This window comes from Elgaria multicarinata, chromosome 14 (assembly GCF_023053635.1).
Source record: "Elgaria multicarinata webbii isolate HBS135686 ecotype San Diego chromosome 14, rElgMul1.1.pri, whole genome shotgun sequence".
Lineage (NCBI taxonomy): Eukaryota > Metazoa > Chordata > Lepidosauria > Squamata > Anguidae > Elgaria > Elgaria multicarinata.
In genome coordinates, this window is record NC_086184.1 from 18,023,686 (window position 1) to 18,044,689 (window position 21,004).

The following is a 21,004-nucleotide window of genomic DNA, read 5'->3' on the forward strand; positions in this document are numbered from 1 at the left end:
GAAAGAAAAAGCGACACGAGATAAGGAGGTTGAGAAAGAGGGAACACTTCCTCATCATAAATAATCTCTTTACTATGACATAGCAGGCTCATCCCATATGCACTGACCTATTTTTTATTATTATTATATTTATTGCATTTATTGCTCCTTCCTATCTCTCCTCTCTCATCTTACACTATTGCCCCGCTCGTGCTCTTCGCTCCTCTGATGCCATGTTTCTCGCCTGCCCAAGGGTCTCTCCTTCCCTTGCTCGGCTTCGTCCATTTTCTTCTGCTGCCCCTTATGCCTGGAACGCTCTTCCAGAACATTTGAGAACTACAAGTTCAACCGCAGCTTTTACAGCTCAGCTAAAAACTTTTCTTTTTCCTAAAGCTTTTAAAACTTGATTTTGTTCTGACTTTATACTGTTAGTTTTACCCTACCCAGTGCCTGTTTACCCTACCCTGTGCCTGTTTGCATTCTCTTCCCCTCCTTATTGTTTTATTATGATTTTATTAGAATGTAAGCCTATGCAGCAGGGTCTTGCTATTACTGTTTTACTCTGTATAGCACCATGTACATTGATGGTGCTATATAAATAATAATAATAATAATAATAATAATAATAATAATAATAATAATAATTTATACCGCCCAATAGCCGAAGCTCCCTAGGAGTAACTCTGTGGGACTTGCCTCTGTGCAAACACACACGAGGTCCAGGAGGTGCAACTCATAATCACTCATGAAACAAAGGAATTCGCTAATTCTATACAGCTTAGTCTACAAACGATATTTTAATGGAACATTTACATTGAAATGGTCCAACAGCATCGCAGTGGCGGAGCGCAGATCGGGTGTGTGGGGGGGGGGGGGAACCCGTCCTTTTCGCCTGCTCCGACAGAGCTGCCGCAATGCAAAATGCTCGCAGCTGCAACCTTAAGTCACCGCACAGCCCGGGGAGGGGAAATAAAATCCGGCCGGTCAGGGGCGGCTGGATGAAAAAGGCCCTGCAAGGAGACCCGAGAGACCTGGGCCCGCACAGGCGCGGACGCGGCGCGTTGGGGCGCCCTCTTCAGGATGGCTTAGGAAGTGCGGGGGCGGGCGAGCGAGCGAGCGGGCATCATCATGGCGTCGGCGGCGGTGCAGTCCCAGCAGGGCAGAGTCAGCATGAAGGAGCAGCGCTACGACCGGCAGCTCAGGTCGGCCTCTTGGGCGAGGGGGGACGGGGGTTGCAGCTGCGAGCAAGGCCGGAGAGCGGCTCCCGTCGCGCCTCTGCGCTAGGAGGAGGCGGCGGCGGCGGCGGCGGCAGCGGCAGCGGCTTGGGGAAGGGGTCACCCCCCATCCCGGGCAGGGTCCTTCCTTGCTGTTGCCTAGGGACGCCCCACGGCTTGCCCTAGTTTCCTCCTGGGGCCTTTCCCGGCAGCAGCACCCGGGCCGGGGTGCCTCCTTCCGTCTTTTCCAGCCCTCGCTAGGCCTCTCTTCTTACGGTTTAAAACCCAAACAAAGCACCTTTTATTTATTTTTTACGAAGCACCCTTTTAACACACTGCTTCGCTAAAGCAGTGTGGGCTAGTGGTTAGAGTGCTTGATTAGCACTGGGGATAGTGGGGTTTCCCATTCGAAGAGGAGGCGCACTTGGGGACTCGCTCACTCACTCCCCCCCCCCCCTGTGTCCTACTTCACAGGCTTGTTGTGAGGATAAAATGGGAAGGGGAAGACTTCACCCCGAGTCCCTTGGGAGGAAGGGTTTGATATTTACATATAGCTGTAGTAAATTAATACACGATTAATTTTAATTATAAGTAACAAGTACCGTTTTTGAAACATGGTACGGATATTTAAAGGTGAAACAGGCCTTGCCCGCAGGCTCCTGGCTTAATAAACATGATATGAAAGGGGAAAGGAATGGGGAGAAACGAGGAAAACTAGCATTGGAGCAATTGTTCCTTCTCTGGTCAATAGAGGATGCCTGGTTAGTCTTTCCCTTGGCATGTTGTTCTTCCTGGGAGCAAGATTTCAACTTCCAAGTAGCCCCTTCATCCTCTGGCTGTTGGCAAATGCCAGGCTGTGCCTCCATTCAGCTCTGCTGAGCCATTAAAACAATAAAGGGTAAATAAGCAATATCACAATAGCGCTTTCTCCCTGTTCCCCTTTTGCTTTGTTTTCGTTTCGTTTCCCCCCCCCCCCCCGTTAAAATCCAGCCTGAAAAGCAATTTCAGTGAACTAAAAAACATGCTCACTTATTTGTGATTTCTTAGTTGGTCCAAAGATCACTATTATGCTTTTGGGTATTTCTTTAATTAACAGATCAATGTGGCTCCCTGTATTTTATTTATTTATTTTGCAAAAATACCTTTTCGTATCATTCCCCCATATGAGCCCTTTGATCAGCAGGCTGACCCAAAATCGGGTCATTAATCACCCTTTTAACCCTTTTGGTGCTGATGTATCATCAATAAATGGAAGTTGCATGTTTCGAAACAGCCATACATCTCTATTATCTGCTAAATTAATTTTTGTGAACCGCCCAGAGAGCTTCGGCTATTGGGCGGTATAAAAATGTAATAAATAAATAAATAAATAAATAAAATCAAATTTGGCCTTTGCTTTTGTCCTATACCTGTATTCCTGGAAACAGAATGCTAGGCTCAGAAGACCATGATTTGATTCAGCAAGGCAATTGTTTTACTTTCAATTTCTTTTATTACTTTTTTATTAAAAACATTTATATCCTGCCCTATATCACTGGGATCTCAGGGCGGCATACAGATAAAATCATACAGACAGCATGATCTCCGCTCTTTGATTGCCAGCTTTTGAACTGGACCCTGGTGCTGTTCATTTAGCAGCTGAAGAACAGCTTCATTTGACGACTTCTCTCTCTCTGAATCGTTTTGATTCCAGATGGTCGTTATAATTATTTATTTAAAATATTTGTCGGCCGCCTTTTAAGTATAAAGCTTTCCAAGATGGTTTTGAATATATTAATAGATATACACTGGCTAAGTGGCGTTCAACTTGTTCTGGGGGGCGGGGGGGTTGCACTCCCCGTAAAGGATCAGGTTCGTAGTTTGGAGATGCTCTTGGATCCAGTACTGTCATTAGAGGCACAGGTGGCTTCAGTGATGTGGAGCACCTTTTATCAGCTTAGGCTGGTATACTAACAGACTGTATCTGGGTAGAGATAGCCTAGTTATCCACATTGTGGTCTCCTTTCATTTGTGTTATCCATGGGGCTGTCTTTGAAAGCTGTCTGGAAACTTCAGCTGGTCCAAAATGCAGCAGTGAGTGTAAATGGGGACTGGTCGATGTGATCTTATTCAGTGCTCTGTGATCTGCACTAGCTTGCAGTCCATTTCCTAGTTTGCAGTCCATTTCCGGGCCCAATTCAAAGTGTTGGTATTAGCTTTTAAAGCGCTAAACAATTTGGGGCGAGGTTACCTGAAGGATCATCTCCTCCCAGATATACCTCATAAGAACATAAGAGCCATCCTGGATCAGACCATGGGTCCATCTAGTCCGGCACCCTGTTCATACAGTGGCCAACCAGCTGTCAGCCAGGAACCCACAAATTGGACTCGGGTACAACAGCATCCTCCTGCCCATGCTCCCCAGCATCTGGTATGTATAGCCTTACTGCCTCTGATACTGGAGGTAGTATTTAGACATCAGGACTAGCAGCCATAGATAGCGTCCAGGAATTTATCCAACTGCCTTTTAAAGCAATCCAAGTTGGCAGCCATCGCTATATCTTGCGGTAGCGAATTCCATAGTTTTAACTATGTGCTATGTGAAGAAGTACTTCCTTTTATCTGTCCTGAATCTCCCACCAATCACCAGACCAGAAGATCATTTCTAGAGGCACTCTTCCAGGTATCTCCACCAGGTGAAGCAGGGTACGAAGCAGAGCGTCTTTTCATCCTATGTGTACAATGCCCTCCCCAGAGAGGCTCACGTACATTGTGATAATACTTAGTGGTCATATTCTAAAACTTACATTAGTGATGCATCAACTTCCCAAAATTGGATTTGAAATACCTTCATGTCTGTATTTTTTTAATTTTTTTTGTCACAGGTTATGGGGTGACCATGGGCAAGAAGCTTTAGAATCTGCTCATGTTTGCATGATAAATGCAACCGCCACAGGAACAGAGATCCTCAAAAACTTAGTTCTACCAGGTATAAATAAAAACAAATCTCTCTCTCTCTATATATTTAAATATAAGAACTGTTCTTTTGTACAAGGTCAATTTTTTTTTTCTTCAAGGTGTGGGATCGTTTACAATTGTAGATGGGAACCAAGTCACTGGTGAAGATGTTGGAAACAGGTAATGTGTGTTTTACAACTGTTTAGTACATTTTCATCAATATGAAAACTATGAAATATGGAATCATATAAAAATGTATTCTGCACAGGCAACGTAATTCAAAAAATTGAAATGTATAGAAACTGAAAACATCCATAAGTGACTAAAAGTCACTGAGATGGAATTTTACCAAAACTTAACAATTCGTGTTTGGCTTCCAGAAATGTTTCATCGCAGAAAAACTCTTAAAGGAATGACTTTTTTTTCTTTTCTTCTTTCTTTTTTTCTTTTCTTTTTTTTCTTTTTTCTTTTTAGTTTTTTCCTGCAAAGAAGCAATATTGGCCAGGTAAGAAAAAAATTAATGTGCTTTACTAAAAAAAAAAAGAAGCAAAAACCCCGACTATCCAAACAAATGCATGGAAGGGTTTATTCTAATTGGTTCATTTTTCACCATAGCGACCAGCATGTGTAGGGCAGTGGGTCCTACTGAACTGTGATCAGTCTGTCCCCACCCACCCTAACCTGGCCATATGATGTAAGTGCCCATAAGGAAGAAGAGCATGCCTCTCTCAGGACTATGTTCCATCAACAGCACATTCATTGCCTCTTCTGTTTCTAGGCCCTTTGTGTTTACTCCTGAACATTCTAGGACATCACCGCAAAGCAACCAATGTCTTGTGTTTTCAGAATAGCAGATCCTATCAGTCACTCTCCCCTGTTCTTTATTAAGATAATTCCGTTCAGATCTCTCTGACCACAGTAAGCAGTTAACAATGGACACTTTGAGTTTGGGAAATATAGGGGCTTGAGTGTGGGTTGTTTTGAACCGTGGGTTAGCATATTGTCTGAATGCAGTCAGGGTGGCTTGTTAACCATGCAGTGTGACTTGCTAACCACCCTGAACAACCCAACAACAAACCATGGGTTCTCAAGGCGGCTTGTTTAAGAAAATAAGCCACACCTCTTGGTTAATGAGCCACCGTGGTTGTGTTCAGGCAACACACTAACCCATGGTTCAACAAGCAACTCATGCTTCAAAACAAGCCATGCTCGACCACTGAGGGTGGGCTAGCATGTTGCGTGAAGAGCCCCTTAACATACAATCCAATTCTGTGCCCATTTACTTAGGAAAAAGTTCCACTGTAATCAGTGGAGTTTATTCTCAGGTAAGCTTGCATAGGATTGCTTCTGCAGCAATCTAATTCCTATGTTTATTGTTAGTGTTAGATACTGTTATATTGTTGTTATTTTTAAACAGAATCGAGCCCAGTGCACTACAGAACTGTTACAAGAATTGAATAATGATGTCTCAGGAAATTTTGTGGAAGAGGTTTGTACCAAGTGTTTCTGTATTCACGAGTGCATTACCATATTGGGAAAATATAAAAGCGTAGGTTGCACGTCCGTACTACTTATAATAGTAACACATGATTAGAGAAGGGGAAGTGTGGGGAAATGATTTGAGTAAAGCCAGCGTAATTGTAGCATTCTTCCACCCCACAAGCACACACACACATATACACACACACACATTGCTTAGTGCCATTGGATCATACTGCAGTACAGCCCTATGTCAAAAGTCATCATTGTCCTTATGTTGAGCAGCAAATCCTGTTCATGCTACCTCTATTGATGATCACAAAGAAATAGATTTACTCCAAAGATAGGCTAGCTTCTGCTGTTAATTTAGCTTTAAGCAGAGTGTGGAAGGAGGATTGTGTGTGGCAGCAAACCCTGGCCAATACGCATCCACACTATCAGTTCAGTTCAGCATAGTGTGAATGATGCAAGTTCTGGGTTCACTTGTCATGCCACATAACTCAGGAATGGAGTGTTCCTGGGATGTTTTGGAAACTGGATGCAAAGCTGAAGCGGTGGGTAGGCAGGAGGCAGAGTACTCATTCCAGTGCAGCTTCACCAACCCATGGGTTGTTGCGTGCATATCAGTGCAGACTGATGTGGTGCAGTCTGTGTTGAAGAGGCTCTTCACCCTATCCTTGCTGGTGATGTATGCCAGTTTGGAGATGAGGGACATTCATTTCCAGGGGTTGATTTGTCTATATTGGTGCCATTTATGAAAAAAAAGATTAACTTCAGATATTAAAAAATGTTTGCAATTCAGGAAAAGAGGCACCTAGCCAGATGTGAAAACGCTTTAATTTTGCATTTTTTTGTGTTCATTGCTTTATCCAATATGTGTGTGTATCTTTTGTGTTTTCTCAAGAATCCAGATAAACTTCTAGACAATGATCCTTCATTTTTCTGTCGGTTTAATGTAGTGATTGCATCTCAACTCCCAGAGAGGTAAGCAGGAATCAGCTTGGTAATATCGGCTTCATCTAAGACACAAGTATTGTTTTGAAGACATATTCTGCGAAAATGTAAATTATGTTAAAGATAGTGTTTTGTTTTTGTTTTTAACTTTTAATTCTTATATAAAAAAATCACTTTTCCTTATTGTTAACCATTTACACAGATCTTTTTCTCCAGCTTTTGCCATTCCAGTGAAATCAAGAAAATGTACTGTTGACTTTGAAATGGACTAATCAGGGCTAAACTAGGTGTTCTAGGAACTTAAGATGCCACATCACTACAGAGGGATGGGAGCAGAATTTGCAAGGAAGAAATGGTGGCCCTTTCATCCTTTCTCTCCAGCTGTTCTTCCTCACCTGACACATGTGTGGCAACCAAATGGGTGGGGAGTTGAAGGGGGAAAGTGGCAGGCAGGGAACACCCCTCCCAAGAGCTGCTTCTTCCATCACTCCTAACTACTTTGCAGGAGAGAAGCAGCAGCCGGAGTTTGCAAGCCTGCATTTGTTGCTAAATGCTTAAAAGTGGTCTTGATCAAGCCCTGTTTCTGCATATGTACTACCTCCCGTTTTAGCCCACGTTAATCAACTTGTTAACCTACCATTCCTCATAAGGGAATACTTTATGAGAAATGTGTTCTGTATTTGCATAATGGATGGATTTGATTCACAAAAATCTGGTGTGATATTTTTATCTATTTTATTTTGAAATACATTTCAATTATTTAAGATACTTTGGAGTTCCCTACTGTGGGGAACTCACCTATGACGCTTTGTTGATGCCCTTCTACCACCAGGCAAGAAAAGCCTTCTTATTTAAACAAGTGCTAGCCTATTGAAATAAAATTATTTTTCTCTTTTGCCCTGCATTTTAGTGTATAATTTAATTATGCTTTAACTGGCTACCTTTTTTATATTTTTTTGATTTTGGGGATGATTTTTATATTGCTTATTTGTGGATTTTTTTTAATGGAAAGACAGGGCACACAAATAACAGATAAATAATACTTTTTGAGGTTCTGCTTAATCTGTCTAGCATAACTTTATACCGTCATATTCAACAGAAATATATTGCTATTAATAGGATCAGAAATGCAGTTTGAGTTAGTAATTGTGCAGAACAGTCCTAAGCCTGTTTATTGAGACATCCCACTAAATTCAGTGGAATTCCACAGTAAAAAATATTTAGGACTAAACACGGGAACTAATGAGTTGTAGATCTACACATGGAAATTATCTTTTATTTATTTATTTATTTTATTTATTTATCATACTTATACCCCGCTCCTCAGCCAAAAAAGGCTCTCAGAGCGGCTTACACTTAGCAAAAAAGACAGTCCCTGCCCTCAGGCTTACAATCTAATAAAGACATGACACACAAGGAAAAGGAGTCAAGGAGGGAGGGAGGGAGGGAGGAGAGAGAGAGAGAGTCCAGGAGGAGCAGGCCCCGATGTTACTTCTGCCTGCTCCTGTCCCCTCGGTCCTTCTTCTTTCCCCACAGGGCCAAGATGGCAGTTTGCCCTGTGGGGGGGGGGGGGAAGAGTCCAGCAGGAGCAGGCCCCGATGTTACTTCTGCCTGCTCCTGTCCTCTCGGTCCTTCTTCTTTCCCCACAGGGCCAAGATGGCAGTTTGCCCTGTGGGGGGGGGGGAAGAGTCCAGCAGGAGCAGGCCCCGATGTTACTTCTGCCTGCTCCTGTCCCCTCGGTCCTTCTTCTTCCCCACAGGGCCAAGATGTACTGTTGTAAACACACTAGAGTATTGCATGAGGAAAGAGAAACTCAGTGCAACATTGTTCTTCCATTTGCACAAGTGCTTCTGCATGCATGAAAACTGCTTATAGAACCTATGTATTCTAGCACTGTGCAAACACTTGTGGAATAGTGCTAGTGACTATATTCCTTCCACTCATTGTTATTTCATTCTGACCCCTTACTATATGTTTTTCAGTACAATGCTCCGGCTAGCTGAAGTTCTCTGGAATTACAGCATCCCACTGTTAGTTTGCAGAACTTATGGATTAATAGGATATCTGAGAATCATTATTAAAGAACACCCAGGTAAGATATTTATTTAGTAATGAAAAGTTCCCCTTTAACTTTCAGTGTCCATCTCTTAGTGTTGAAGTCACTTCTATGGATGACCTTTTAATCATACATTACTGGGTTAGTGAGGTATATTATTGTATATTCCAGAAAAATACATCAAGAAATAGATAAGACCTACTGAGAACTAAATATAGCCAAAAATTAGCCTAGTGGATTGCAAAGAAAAATATATAGTCCATTTCCAAATTGTAAATCTCATGGACTAGCTCTCATTATATGCCATTTTCCAATAGTTTTGTAATGTATGTTACAACTTCAGGATATGATACTAAATAGCCATACGAATTTATATATTTTAAAGATTCAGCTGCAATCATTCAATGTTGTCTTCAGCTTTTGTTTCAAACTAAAACGTTTAACTTTTCAATAGTTGTAGAATCTCACCCAGATAACGCATTGGATGATCTGAGACTGGACAATCCATTTCCAGAATTGAGGGAGCATGTTCAGTCTTACGATTTGGATAATATGGAAAAAAAGGTTGGTTCGAGCTTGGTATTCTTCTTCGCAATATGCACGCAAGCTTTAGAGACAATTCACAAATTTATTCTAGAAGAACTGGATTACAGACTGCATGCACTGCCTACAAAAGACTCTTCTTAAAAAGAAAAAAGAAAAAAGTGGGGGTGGGGTGTCTTGGAGATTTTCAAGTTGGTTCACCTACTATAAATTAAATCTGATTTAACTCTGGGGAAGCTTTTAATGAGCCTACCATAGAAAATCATATGATAAACAGTGTGAATCCTGTTTTGTTCTAGGAAAAATTTACAAAGCATGCTTTTTGAACAAAATCCTTTATCACAGCCTTGCCTTCTCCACACACTTCTAATATAATATCTTAAAACCATGGCAGCCAGCCCAGTAAGGATCGAATAACCCCAAAATGACTAAAATATCTGATCTTTTTTTTTTTAAAAAAAAAAGTTACGTCTACATTTGAATAGTCTTGGGATTTTCAAATACAGAGCCAAGCTGTGAATCTTCAGCTCTAACTGGGGATTTGCAAAGTCACATATGACCTTCTAGAAGTAGGTTCTTCAGATCTGTCTCACAAAGTAAAAGGACTGTGCTGCAAATACCTTATGGAGACTGTTATTGAAGGCAATTCTGTTCACCTGGCTACTTTTTTGTTCAACTCTGAATTTGTGTGGTGAATTGAGTTTGTACAGCAACACAGCTTCCCAATTTTTTTTTGCTATACTTGCTTTAATTTTGCATTTACAGGAACACAGCCACATTCCATGGATTGTGATTGTATCCAAGTATCTAGAACAATGGTATAATAAGGTACGTAGATACCTTGGTAGTAATCTAAAGTAGATTATCTATCCTTTATACTGCAGAACTATAGGAATAGTGCCTCCCTCCAAAGAGGCTTATGCACTTTTACATTTTTTAGGACAAAGGCTGTAATCTTTGTGCATTTGCTTTAAATTATCATTATTTAAACTATCTCTTAAAGGTAAGAACTTGCTCCTGGTTTACCTTGATATTGGTTTTTGCTTTTATGTAATTTTTTAAAAACGTTATAAGCTACATTGAATGCTTTGTTTAAAGGAAAAAAGTGGGGTAGATATACGTATATTTCACTGCAGTAAAATTAAAAAGAGTATGGATGTAGACTTGGTCATGTGTAGATCTGACCCAAGGAAATCAGTGGAACTACAAAGAAAAGGAAGCTTTCCGAGAGATGATTAGGCAACACGTGGTAACATGGAAATAATTTCTCCAATTCAGTGCCTGGTATGTCCTGGAATACAGATGCACACCCAGTATTCACTTGTTGTATTTCCTTCAAGTAGCTTTTAATGATTGAATGTATGTTGTTTTTACATAATTGAAATATATAATTTTCCATTTAGAACAGTGGTCAGATACCTAAGAACTACAAAGAAAAGGAAGCTTTCCGACAGATGATTCGGCAAGGTAATGTCAGTGAAAGCTTCTGGCAATATACCAAATGCAGTTGGTATGTGTATATTTTTGACTAGCATTGCATTTTTGTCTTGAATGTTAATTGTGTTTAAAGATGCATGTAAAATATACACTTAGATACCTTTTGTTTAATATATGCTGCTATTAAAAATTGAGAAGATTCATAGAGGTCAGTATGGCGAACTGTAATGATGAAATTTAACATGACACTCTAATATATCAGTAGTATTAACTTCTATACATTTATGGCCCTTTAAATGAAAATTCGTAGTGTCTCTTATTTTAATTCTTTGTACTAAAACTAACTTTTACATATATGCAGGCACCTTTTAATGAAAACCTTTTTAGTATTTTTCTATATTTTACTTCTTTGTATTGTAAAGTCTTTGTGTGCTTACCTATGCATTGTAAAGTTGATATGACCATGGTGGTTGAAACAACAAATAAACAACACTAGTATGCTAGAAACTCATTAAACTTTAAGCAAACCTGATGTGTTAACATGAATTTTAGGGAAGAAATGTAAAGAACATTTATGTTGAAGTTCTATTCCTAAGTTGGTAATTTATTTATAACTAGGAATCTTAAAGAATGAAAATGGAGGCCTAGAAGATGAAGAAAACTTTGAAGAAGCTATTAAAAATGTGAACACAGCTGTAATTGCTACTAAGGTAAGACAAGATACCTCTCCAAATATTCTAGTTGCATATATACTCTTTCATTGGAAAAGTTGCTGAAATGTATATATTCTGTGATTTTCCTTATAGATACCAAGTTCTATTGAAGACATTTTCAATGATGATCGATGTATCAATCTCTCACAGCAGGTAATAAATGCATATAGCTTGAGTTGATGTCCAGTATGCTGCTTCTCTGAATAGAAAAAAATCAGGATCATGTTTTTGTTTACTCTTAGACTCCACCCTTTTGGATTTTGGCTCGAGCTGTAAAGGAGTTCGTAGCAAAAGAGGGTCAAGGAAATTTACCTGTCCGGGGCACAATTCCGGATATGATAGCAGATTCTGGTAAATTTATCAAATTGCAAAATGTGTAAGTATTAGGTTTTTTAGCTTTATATTATATCATTATCAAGTTATGCCCCCCCTCCACAAGAAATATAAGTGTTTTCTGTAGTTTCATGTCAGCTGCCTGTTTGAGGACTTAGAGTCACCCATAAACTAGTTCCAAAGCTGTGGATCTTAATATCACTAAAAGTGTCTTAACAAACCATTTTTAAAACCTATAACTCATAGTCAAAACAGAAAAAAACCCTTTCCACTCACTCAGTTATACTTCCTTGTTATAGAAAAACTTGAGCAGATTGAAACAAGCAAGGCTTCTTACACTATCCTCTTCTATGTGTAAAACTGAAGTTTTGATACCGTTATACTTCATTAAATTATTTGTATACATTGAAATAGCTTAGTGCTTATGTGTTTAGTTAGCTGCACATATCAAGAGCCTCCCACAGAGCAGAATCTGTATTGGGACGTTTTGAATCTGCACACTTGATCTACCTTGATAGTTATGTGCTACCTCCACTATCTGAGGCAGTAAGCCTGTGTCCACCAGTTGCTGGGGAACATGGGTGGGAGGGTGCTGTGGCACCATGTCCTGCTTTGTTGGTCCCTGGTCGACAGATGGTTAGCCACTGTGTGAACAGAGTGCTGGACTAGAAGGACCCTTGGTCTGATCCTTTTTACGTTCTTACACCGGGACTGAGATCCAATTGAACTAGCAGGATCAAGCTTGAGTTGCACAACAATTGAAGATGGGGTATAGCAGCTGTCTAGAACAGGGTACAGAACTTCAGGACTATAGGCCAAATCTGGACCTGCCATGCAGCCCTCAGAGCCATCTCCCATGATGTTTTGGAAGTTTAAGGGACCCTCCAGAACAGCTTGGGAAGCAATGTGTACATGGGGTGGGGGGCGGAAGAATCAGGGAAAATCTCTGCCTTGCTCACTTCTTCCAGCCTGGATCCCAGTTCCCTCCAGGAATGGAAGCAGTTCTGTTTGCAAAAGGGCAAGTCTGGATCTAACCTAGTGGCAATTTCTCACATTCCTGTTTTATACAGAGATACCCACTTGTGTACAAAAACATATATAAAATAATAATTGACGTGTAAGTATACATTTTAATTCAAATAGATGCCAGGAGGAAGTCAGTGCAATTATTGTCTTCCCATTTCATTTATCACTGCTAATCTATAATAGGAGTGTAAATGTCCATGTAGAATAAGCATACAGATCCTTGGTAGTAGTCTTATTGAAGTTTTAATTTTCGCCATTTAAAGATACCGTGACAAAGCGAAGAAAGATGCTGAAGCTGTGGGTAACTATGCTGCCAAGATGCTGCAGTCGATAGGCAAGGTGAGTGAATGAAAATTACGTTTTTAATCTCTCTGCTCTTCCTTTACATGGAAGTGCATGGAAATTGATAACTCCTATTTATGGTTCAATCCAAAAAGCCATTATGTGTGTTCACAAATTTGTATTTGATCACTTGGTCCGTGGACATTGCAAGTGGCTTCTTCAACCTGGAAGATAAAAATAAAATTATTGTGGAGGAGAATGAATAAGATGGGCGGGAGTGGGGGGATAGTTCAATTTAGGAAAGTCAAGAAAACCTTCACTGAAAAGCACCACTGCCTGTATGGCTTTCCCTGTGGGTCAGTATAATTGCATCTAGTGTTGGCCATAGCTGACAGTATAGATGTGTCATTAATACATAAATAAAAAGTTTGCAAGTGTACGTGGAGACCATCTTTAGAATGAATGAAGTCAGGCTTGGATTTATTGTCTTAGATAGCTATATACAGTATTTATGCACTAAAGAAAGGGGAATCCCTTTGGTAATAACAAGTATCAAACCTTTTTGAAAACCCAAAATGCTACTATTCGTCTGAATTTTTGAGCAAGGCCAACTGGGAATTTCTGGTTTGTAACATGCCAACTAGAGTCAGGTTTTTCTTAGCTAATTCCCTAGCACACTGTTTTGTTTTGTTTTTTAAAAGTAAGCTGTTACTAGTTCATATGGACCCCTGTAAATGTGTAAATTTATCAACCACTGTTTGGCCTAGAGTTTGAGCTGCTGAGTCGCTCTTACATATGTCCGCATAATAAACATATGTTTTGGAATTGCAGCACAGCCAGAATTTTATAGCATATTTTGTGAGCTTAAATGTGATACACTGCTTTATTGGGCAGCTTCCACTGAATGGCACTAATTGTTCATTATTTGTAACATTCTTATGTGGTGGCATTGTAACATTGTTACATGGTATGAAGCACTGTGGGAGTGTCTTGTAGCTGGTGCCAAAATACTCCCAAAGAAACAGATGAGTCAGTTTTGCGCAAAACAATTGCTCTGATGAAAAACAGTATGGTTTTGCTAAGTCACAACGAAGATTTTAACTGGGGGAGGGGGGAAATCAGCTTTGTGAATGATTTTGCAATTGACTAGTATAGATCCTTGATACTCTTTGTGGTAGTATTAAGAAAAGTGAATAATTTGTCTATTATAAAAAATAGACAAAATACTTTTTCACTCTCTACACTTCTTTCTCAAGCAAATGCCCAGAATATTTTCTCAGCTGAGTATCTGTAGACATGGCAACTAATAATTTTAAGTAGGATTTGGTGGATTTGTTTGACCCCTTAACAGCTTATGACCTTGTTCACATGATTAAAATAGGCCGGGGTGGCTTGTTGTGTCATTGAGATGACATGACAAGCCACAAAGGGGCAGGTAATTAGGGAAATGGCATCCAGGGAGGGTTAAAACAATATTTAATTATATCATTTAACAGGGATTTAGAAAGCAATGGTATTAGACAATTGGCATGTTAACTTGAAATAAAGCACGCATTTTGTTTCATAGGCACCAGAATCCATTTCTCAGAGGGAGTTAAAATTACTTTGTAAGTAGTTTTTTTAATCCTTACATTATAATGTGTTATTATTTATTCATCTATATATATATTTTTCCGTACTGCCGAATAGCTGAAGCTGTCTGCGCAATTCACAAACATTGCATATTACTATGTAACTACATAGGAAGCTGCCTTATATTGAGTCCAACCATGGGGCCATCCAACCCAGACTGATAGTGTGGCTCTTCATGGTTTCCGCTTTAAGGTGGATTCCTGCGTTCAGCAGGGGGTTGGACTCGATGGCTTTATAGGCCCCTTCCAGCTATTCTATGATTCTGTAATTAAAATAAACTAAAGTAATTTCATGAATCACAAGATTAAGTGGCTAAAAATAAACATGATTTTTTAAAAAATAAATGCCAGGTTTATTCATATTCTTTTAAATAATTAAGTTTAAAGGATCTAGTTTTGTTTTAAAAAGTAATATCCTTGTGTTAAGTACTGTGTTTTAAAAAGTAATATTTCTGTATTCTCGTCTCTTTCTTTCCCCCTTTTTAGGCAGTAACTCAGCATTTCTTCGAGTAGTACGGTGTAGATCTCTTTCTGATGAGTATGGGTTGAGCACTTCAAACAAAGATGAGATAAGTAAGGAGATCATTGAATTATCTATAGATTTCTTTGTGTTTTCATCTGTGGTAGTGGGACAAAAATTAAGGCCTGTTCAAGACTTGGAAGGGAGTGATTTATACTGCTGATTTCTTCATTTCTGCTGTAATATGGAAACTAGAATTGGGATTTTAGTTGAAAGGAAATCAGTGAGCCCAAAAGGTGTGTTCTGATCTTTGTGTATGTCATTATACATTTAATTGTAAACTGCCTAGAGATTAATTGTAAACTGCCCAGAGAGCCTCGGCTATTGGGCAGTATAAAAATGAAATAAATGAATAGATACAGGCAGGATTCCTGAATTGTTGCTTCCTGTACAGCTTGTTTTGCTGCTTCATGAGAAAGCTTTCCTTTTTTCTGTGTAATATCTAATCCAGTCCATGGTGAAAATGATTTTTAGGAACTATTTTGTTAGATCAGGGTGCAGCAAATATAATTTCATAAGGAATGGATCAGAGGAGCTGTGTCTGCTTTATTCCCTGCTTCAACTGGAAATGTCAAGGGTAGCATCTGGGGTAAAAGTTGGCAGTTCTTGCTAGTTAGTAGAGATGGGGCTGGATCTAATTTAGTTACTTCTAAACAATAAGATGCAACATTGTATTGGATTCCAGTGTCTAATTTTCACTGTATTGGATTCCAGTGTCTGATTTTCAATTTTATCCATACATGAAACATTGAAAAAGTCTTAATGGAGCCATAAGTTTGTGTGATTTTCGTGTTTTTTAAAAAAATTGATGAAAACATCTCCAAATTAGTTCAACAATTAAGAGATCATTGTTCTGTTTTTCCTTGAAGTTTCCCATATGGATAATCCGGATAGTGAGATGGTGCTGTACTTAATGTTACGAGCTGTGGATAGATTCTTTAAACATCATGGCAGATACCCAGGTAATTTATTTTACCCAGTTGCTACACATAATATAAATAAAAACCTAATAGTAGCCATTTATTCTTAGTGTAGTATAATTTATTGAACAAATACTGTAAGGGACCCTGTGGTATAAACTTAATAATATCTAGTGTTAGATTCATAGTTCATAAATGTATAGATTAATTGTATGTCAGGTTGTGTTTGTGGCACATATTGTTATTAAACTTCTGTATATTTGAAAACTCAAACTGTAAAAGTTTACTAAAGCAGTAGAATTGTGAGGGAGGACCTCTGTGTTCTCTTGTTTTAAAAAATTGCATCTTATTTTCATTGAAATGTTAGTTCTATGAATAACTTTTAAAAATTATTTTCAGGTGTTTATAACTACCAAGTGGAGGATGATATTGGAAAACTGAAATCGTGCCTCAATAGTTTTCTTCAAGAATATGGATTACCTGTAACAGTGAAGGATGATTACGTCCATGAATTGTAAGTGTTATAAAAGAAAAACAACATTTTCCTAGAACTTGTTATGATCTCATAAATATTACTGTTTTTCCTATGTAGTTGCCGCTATGGAGCTGCTGAGCCACATATGATTGCAGCATTTTTGGGAGGTAAGAATACTATTACCTTTACATGTCCCTGCCGAACTATAAAATTTTTGGCATGTGAAAAGATTATTACCACTTTGGATTCTGTTTTTTTACATTAGTAGAATTTTGAACACTTGTAAATGCGCGCGTCTATTTTATTAACATTTGGAATACATCGTATGTTGAATTAAAGATAGGAGATATCACTACACAAATGTTTTTGGCTTTGCCATGATAAAAACAAACAACCACATTTTTAAAACTAAAATATTTGCAATACGTGCACATTGTTCAAGTAAGAAAAATATTAAGTTCTGTGTGTATTTTGATGTATTCACTGAGATACTACACAAGTTCATACCAAGGGGGGCGTTCAACTTTATATTAAGTGTTCTTTTTGAGGGTGCCGAGCTTGCACATTACCAGATTGGGGTGTTTGCCATTTCCCCAATTGAAATGCAAAGTTGAAGGAATGTGGAATTCCAGGCTGGTGTGGGTGTGTATAATTGGTAAAATCTAACTGGAATACAGTTAGTTGCTTCAACTCTCTCTTTTTTTAAAATAAATACATGAAGCTACCTTATACTGAATCACACCATTATCTGTTGGTTGTTTATTGATTTAGCATATTATAAATTGCCTTTGAACTCAAACAATTCTTGAGGCAATGTATAAGCAGGCTAAACGAATAAAAAGAAAATACATCAAATATGAGCAAAAGGCAGAAGCAAACCTCCCCCCCTTTTTTTTTTACAACAAACCCACTGAGCAACAATAAAATTAGAGAATGAAATTAACCATTAAAAGCTTGGCAGAACAATGTCTTCACAAGTCATCTAAGGAAGGAGCTAGCCTAGTCTCCCTAGCGAAGGAGTTCCACAAAAAATCTTGTCTTATCTCTGGGTGGTAGGGCATATAACAGGGCCTCAGATGACAAATACAAACTATGTGCTGGCTCATACAGGAGGAGCTGGTCTTTAAGACATCCTGGCACCAAAACATTTAGAACTTTGTAGTCCATCAAACCCAGTATAGTCTACTCTGACTAGCAGCAACAGAGTTTTCTAGCACCTGATTTCCTTTTAACTGAAGATGCCAAGGGTTGAACCTGGGATGTTCTGTATGCAAAGCATGTGTTTGACCACTAAGCTAAGTCATCTTACTATGCTGTTTCCAGTTCTCTGACATAAGATGCTGGTAGTTGAAGAAAAAAAATAAAACTAATAGACTTGCATTTGGGTTTGTAGTAATTAGACTTCTAATGTCATGTCAATTCAGTTACAAAGTTCTTTTTTTCTTCTTTGTTGCCATTCCCCTGCTATTTTACAGGAGCTGCTGCCCAGGAGGTTGTGAAAATCATTACAAAACAATTCGTAATTTTTAATAACACCTACATTTACAACGGCATGTCACAGACCTCAGCAACATTCAAGCTGTAGCTAAAACCAGCACATTTGAAAGTGTAATTGCCTTTGGTTTGCATTTTGTTCTGTAAAGTATTGTTGGTATATTTGATTTCCTTGGTATTTTTGTCATTAAAAGTTCTTTTAAATTGTAATATTTTTATCTTGCATTTTAATAAAAAGCACTGGAATGTGGAAGATATACATTTTTAAAACTATGAGTAGGTTGTTATCACCATTCTTCATATTACTTTAGGTTATAAGCACTTTTTTGGATTTAGGCTTTTACACAGACTATTAGCTTGCCCATATGACTCAGGAAAGTCATTGTGTTAAATAAATACCTACTTGAAACAAATGTACAGCAAGTAATATGTTTTGCTTTCAAAATAAACTGCTGTTAATTGCTTTTGTGCAAAAAGAAAAGTGGTTCTTGCAATATACATGCACAGGGTTGGATCCAGACTGTCCTGATCCCAGAGAGAACTGGGATCCAGTGGATGCTTCCAGCTGGACAAAGGAAGGAAGCTGCAATTTTTATTTAGAACTCCCCCCTTAGAGCCCTAGCTCCCCCTCCCAGAACAGTTTTTCAAGGGACACACTTAGTGGTAAGAACTGGCAAAAATTGCCACTTCGACCCCTTCAGTGTGAGCAGACTTTTGCTGGGCACAAGTGTGGATCCAACCCATAATAATACATGATGCATCTTTGAATATTGTTAATGGGTTCTTAAATAATGAGAAAATTTTAAAGCATCTTGGAAGAGAAAGGGTAAAAGTACTAAATGTTACTTAGTGCATTGCATTCCTCCAGCTTACATGAAACAATTCAAGAAAATGTTTTTCTAGGTCTTACAATTATATTTGTATGAACCATTTAAGAATTGCTGCTCCTTTATTAAACTGTTCAGTGCAAAACTATTTTGATATCTATAATGTTGCTGGACAAAGTATTAAATGTGTTTGGGATTAGTAGGAAGGCTTGTACTTGAAGATCACTTGTACCAAATATACATGCTTTCGTTCGCATTTGTTTCAGTAGCATAAGACTACAGAACTGAGTTTATTAGTAAGAAATCAAACATGTTAGATGAATACATTGTTTTAACATGTAAAAGATTTATGTGTCCGAGTTTATGGGTTTTGTGAATTACCTCTTAAGGGCTCCATGAGGTCAAAAGGCAGGTTATAAGAATTAAAAATAATGTTTACCTGGATTTTTGTGTAATTGAAGGGTACACTTATTCCTTACTACCCAAAAGACAAGAAGCAAGCTAACTTTTTAGAGTATTAAATTTGACATTTACCCACCTGTGGCATATGAATGTGTTGGCCAGGATGGTTTAATGTAACGTAGTGGCATCATTCAGACTGAGCTTTGAGGAGTCTCAGGCTTGCATGTTCCTTCCCTCATTTTGCGTATAGTGATTTCCTATGTCATGATCCTAGGTTGTACTTTGCAAATCAGTTTTATTACCATTTGGGCAAAATAATCTTTCGGTTAGAGTATTCTACAAGCTAAAAGCAGCATTCCCTGCAAACACAGAGTTTGATGGACAACAATAACAATTTGTATATTGTATCATATGCAAATCTTTTCCAGTTTGAGGGACTGACAGCTCTACGCATCCAGGTTACAATAGTAAATGTCCAAAGAGATCGCGCGACAGGCTTGGTCCCATCTTATGTGTGGCCAGTGAGGTCGGACTGTCCTCTTCTGATGATCACAACATCAGATTGTGGGTCATCGGCAGCAAGGGAACTTCACCAAGTCCAGGTTCTCTAGAATTGTTGCTGGCACAACACGCAGCATGGTAGGGTTAGGCCTGGAAGCATGGTACATATAATGGTTCCTGAAGAGCAAAATTACATACTGAGTGAAAATTAGAAAGAACAATGGTACACTGTGGACAAGTAGGATATAGGGAATTGCCTCATCCATGACTGGAAGCTAGGAAATTGCTATATGCGAAGGAGTCTGTGATCTAAGGCTTATGAATATAGCACCAAACCATGCAAAGTAAAACAATTTAGTTCACATCCTGAAATTTAGTTCTTAAACCTGTGGACTGAAGAACCAGGACATTAACCATCTTTGACAGCTACCCTGGGACTTTAATGCCCTGAGCCACATTGAGAATGAAGTGAGAGCCAAAGGTGGAGTGGAGGAACCATGTTCCTTGGTGGATAGGTGAGCCAAATATTAATACTTTGATTCTATGTTGGACCTTTTCAATCATGTCCTTATAACTAGGGGTGTGCACGGACCCCCCACTCCGCTTCACTTTAAGATCCGTCATTTTCGGATTGGCCCGCTCCGCCCCGCCCCCACTCCGCCTGTGCCCACTCCGCTCCGCTCGGAGCTCCGGATCCAGATCGGAGCTCCAGTCCCCCCGATAGGGGGGGTTACCGGGCCCTGCCGCCATCGCCGCCCATGCGGCGACGGCGGCAGAGCCCGGTAAGGAGGAGGGGGGCCTTACCTGCCTCCGTTCGTGGTCTGTCACCGTCTTCAATTGAGCCCGCGGTTCCACCAGGAAGTCTGGGCCGCAAGTGCGGCCCAGACTTCCTGGTGGAACCGCGGGCTCAATTGAAGACGCTGACGGACCGCGGACGGAGGCAGGTAAGGGAGAGGAGGGGGGGGTTACCGGGCCCTGCCGCCATCGCCGCCCATGCGGCGACGGCGGCAGAGCCCAGTAAGGGACCAAGGGGGAGGGGGGCCTTACCTGCCTCCGTCCGCGTCTTCAATTGAGCCCGTGGTTCCACCAGGAAGTCTGGGCCGCAAGTGCGGCCCAGACTTCCTGCTGGAACCACGGGCTCAATTGGAGACGCTGACGGACCGCGGACGGAGGCAGGTAAGGGAGAGGAGGGCGGGGGGCGTTACCGGGCCCTGCTGCCGTCGCCGCATGGGCAACAGCGGCAGGGCCCGGTAAACCCCACTTACCTTTCCGGCGGAGCTC

The 21,004-nt window shown here is 39.8% G+C and overlaps 1 protein-coding gene across 2 annotated transcripts; it reads left to right on the forward strand.

Moving 5' to 3' along the window:
• Positions 1-1,101: 1,101 nt before the first annotated feature.
• Positions 1,102-18,266, forward strand: NAE1 (NEDD8 activating enzyme E1 subunit 1). Of its 2 annotated transcripts, XM_063141115.1 has the most exons (20): positions 1,102-1,181; positions 4,058-4,161; positions 4,250-4,310; positions 4,605-4,635; positions 5,548-5,619; positions 6,514-6,593; positions 8,546-8,655; positions 9,074-9,183; positions 9,928-9,990; positions 10,566-10,629; positions 11,218-11,309; positions 11,406-11,465; positions 11,555-11,688; positions 12,935-13,010; positions 14,521-14,560; positions 15,071-15,157; positions 15,974-16,066; positions 16,424-16,538; positions 16,617-16,666; positions 17,975-18,266. In XM_063141115.1, the coding sequence occupies exons 1-20, from the start codon at positions 1,108-1,110 to the stop codon at positions 18,082-18,084; spliced, it is 1,626 nt and encodes a 541-aa protein (XP_062997185.1). In that variant the 5' UTR covers positions 1,102-1,107; the 3' UTR covers positions 18,085-18,266. The 2 variants fall into 2 exon arrangements, with proteins under 2 accessions (XP_062997185.1, XP_062997186.1); XM_063141116.1 differs by lacking the exon at positions 9,928-9,990.
• Positions 18,267-21,004: the final 2,738 nt, after the last annotated feature.

Bases quoted from the DNA above. Each gene is read 5' to 3' on its own strand.
- NAE1 (XM_063141115.1), top strand. From the start codon at position 1,108: ATGGCGTCGGCGGCGGTGCAGTCCCAGCAGGGCAGAGTCAGCATGAAG. The intron at 1,182-4,057 runs GTCGGCCTCTTG...TTTTTGTCACAG, and splicing joins CGCTACGACCGGCAGCTCAG to GTTATGGGGTGACCATGGGC. The intron at 16,067-16,423 runs GTAATTTATTTT...AATTATTTTCAG, and splicing joins ACATCATGGCAGATACCCAG to GTGTTTATAACTACCAAGTG.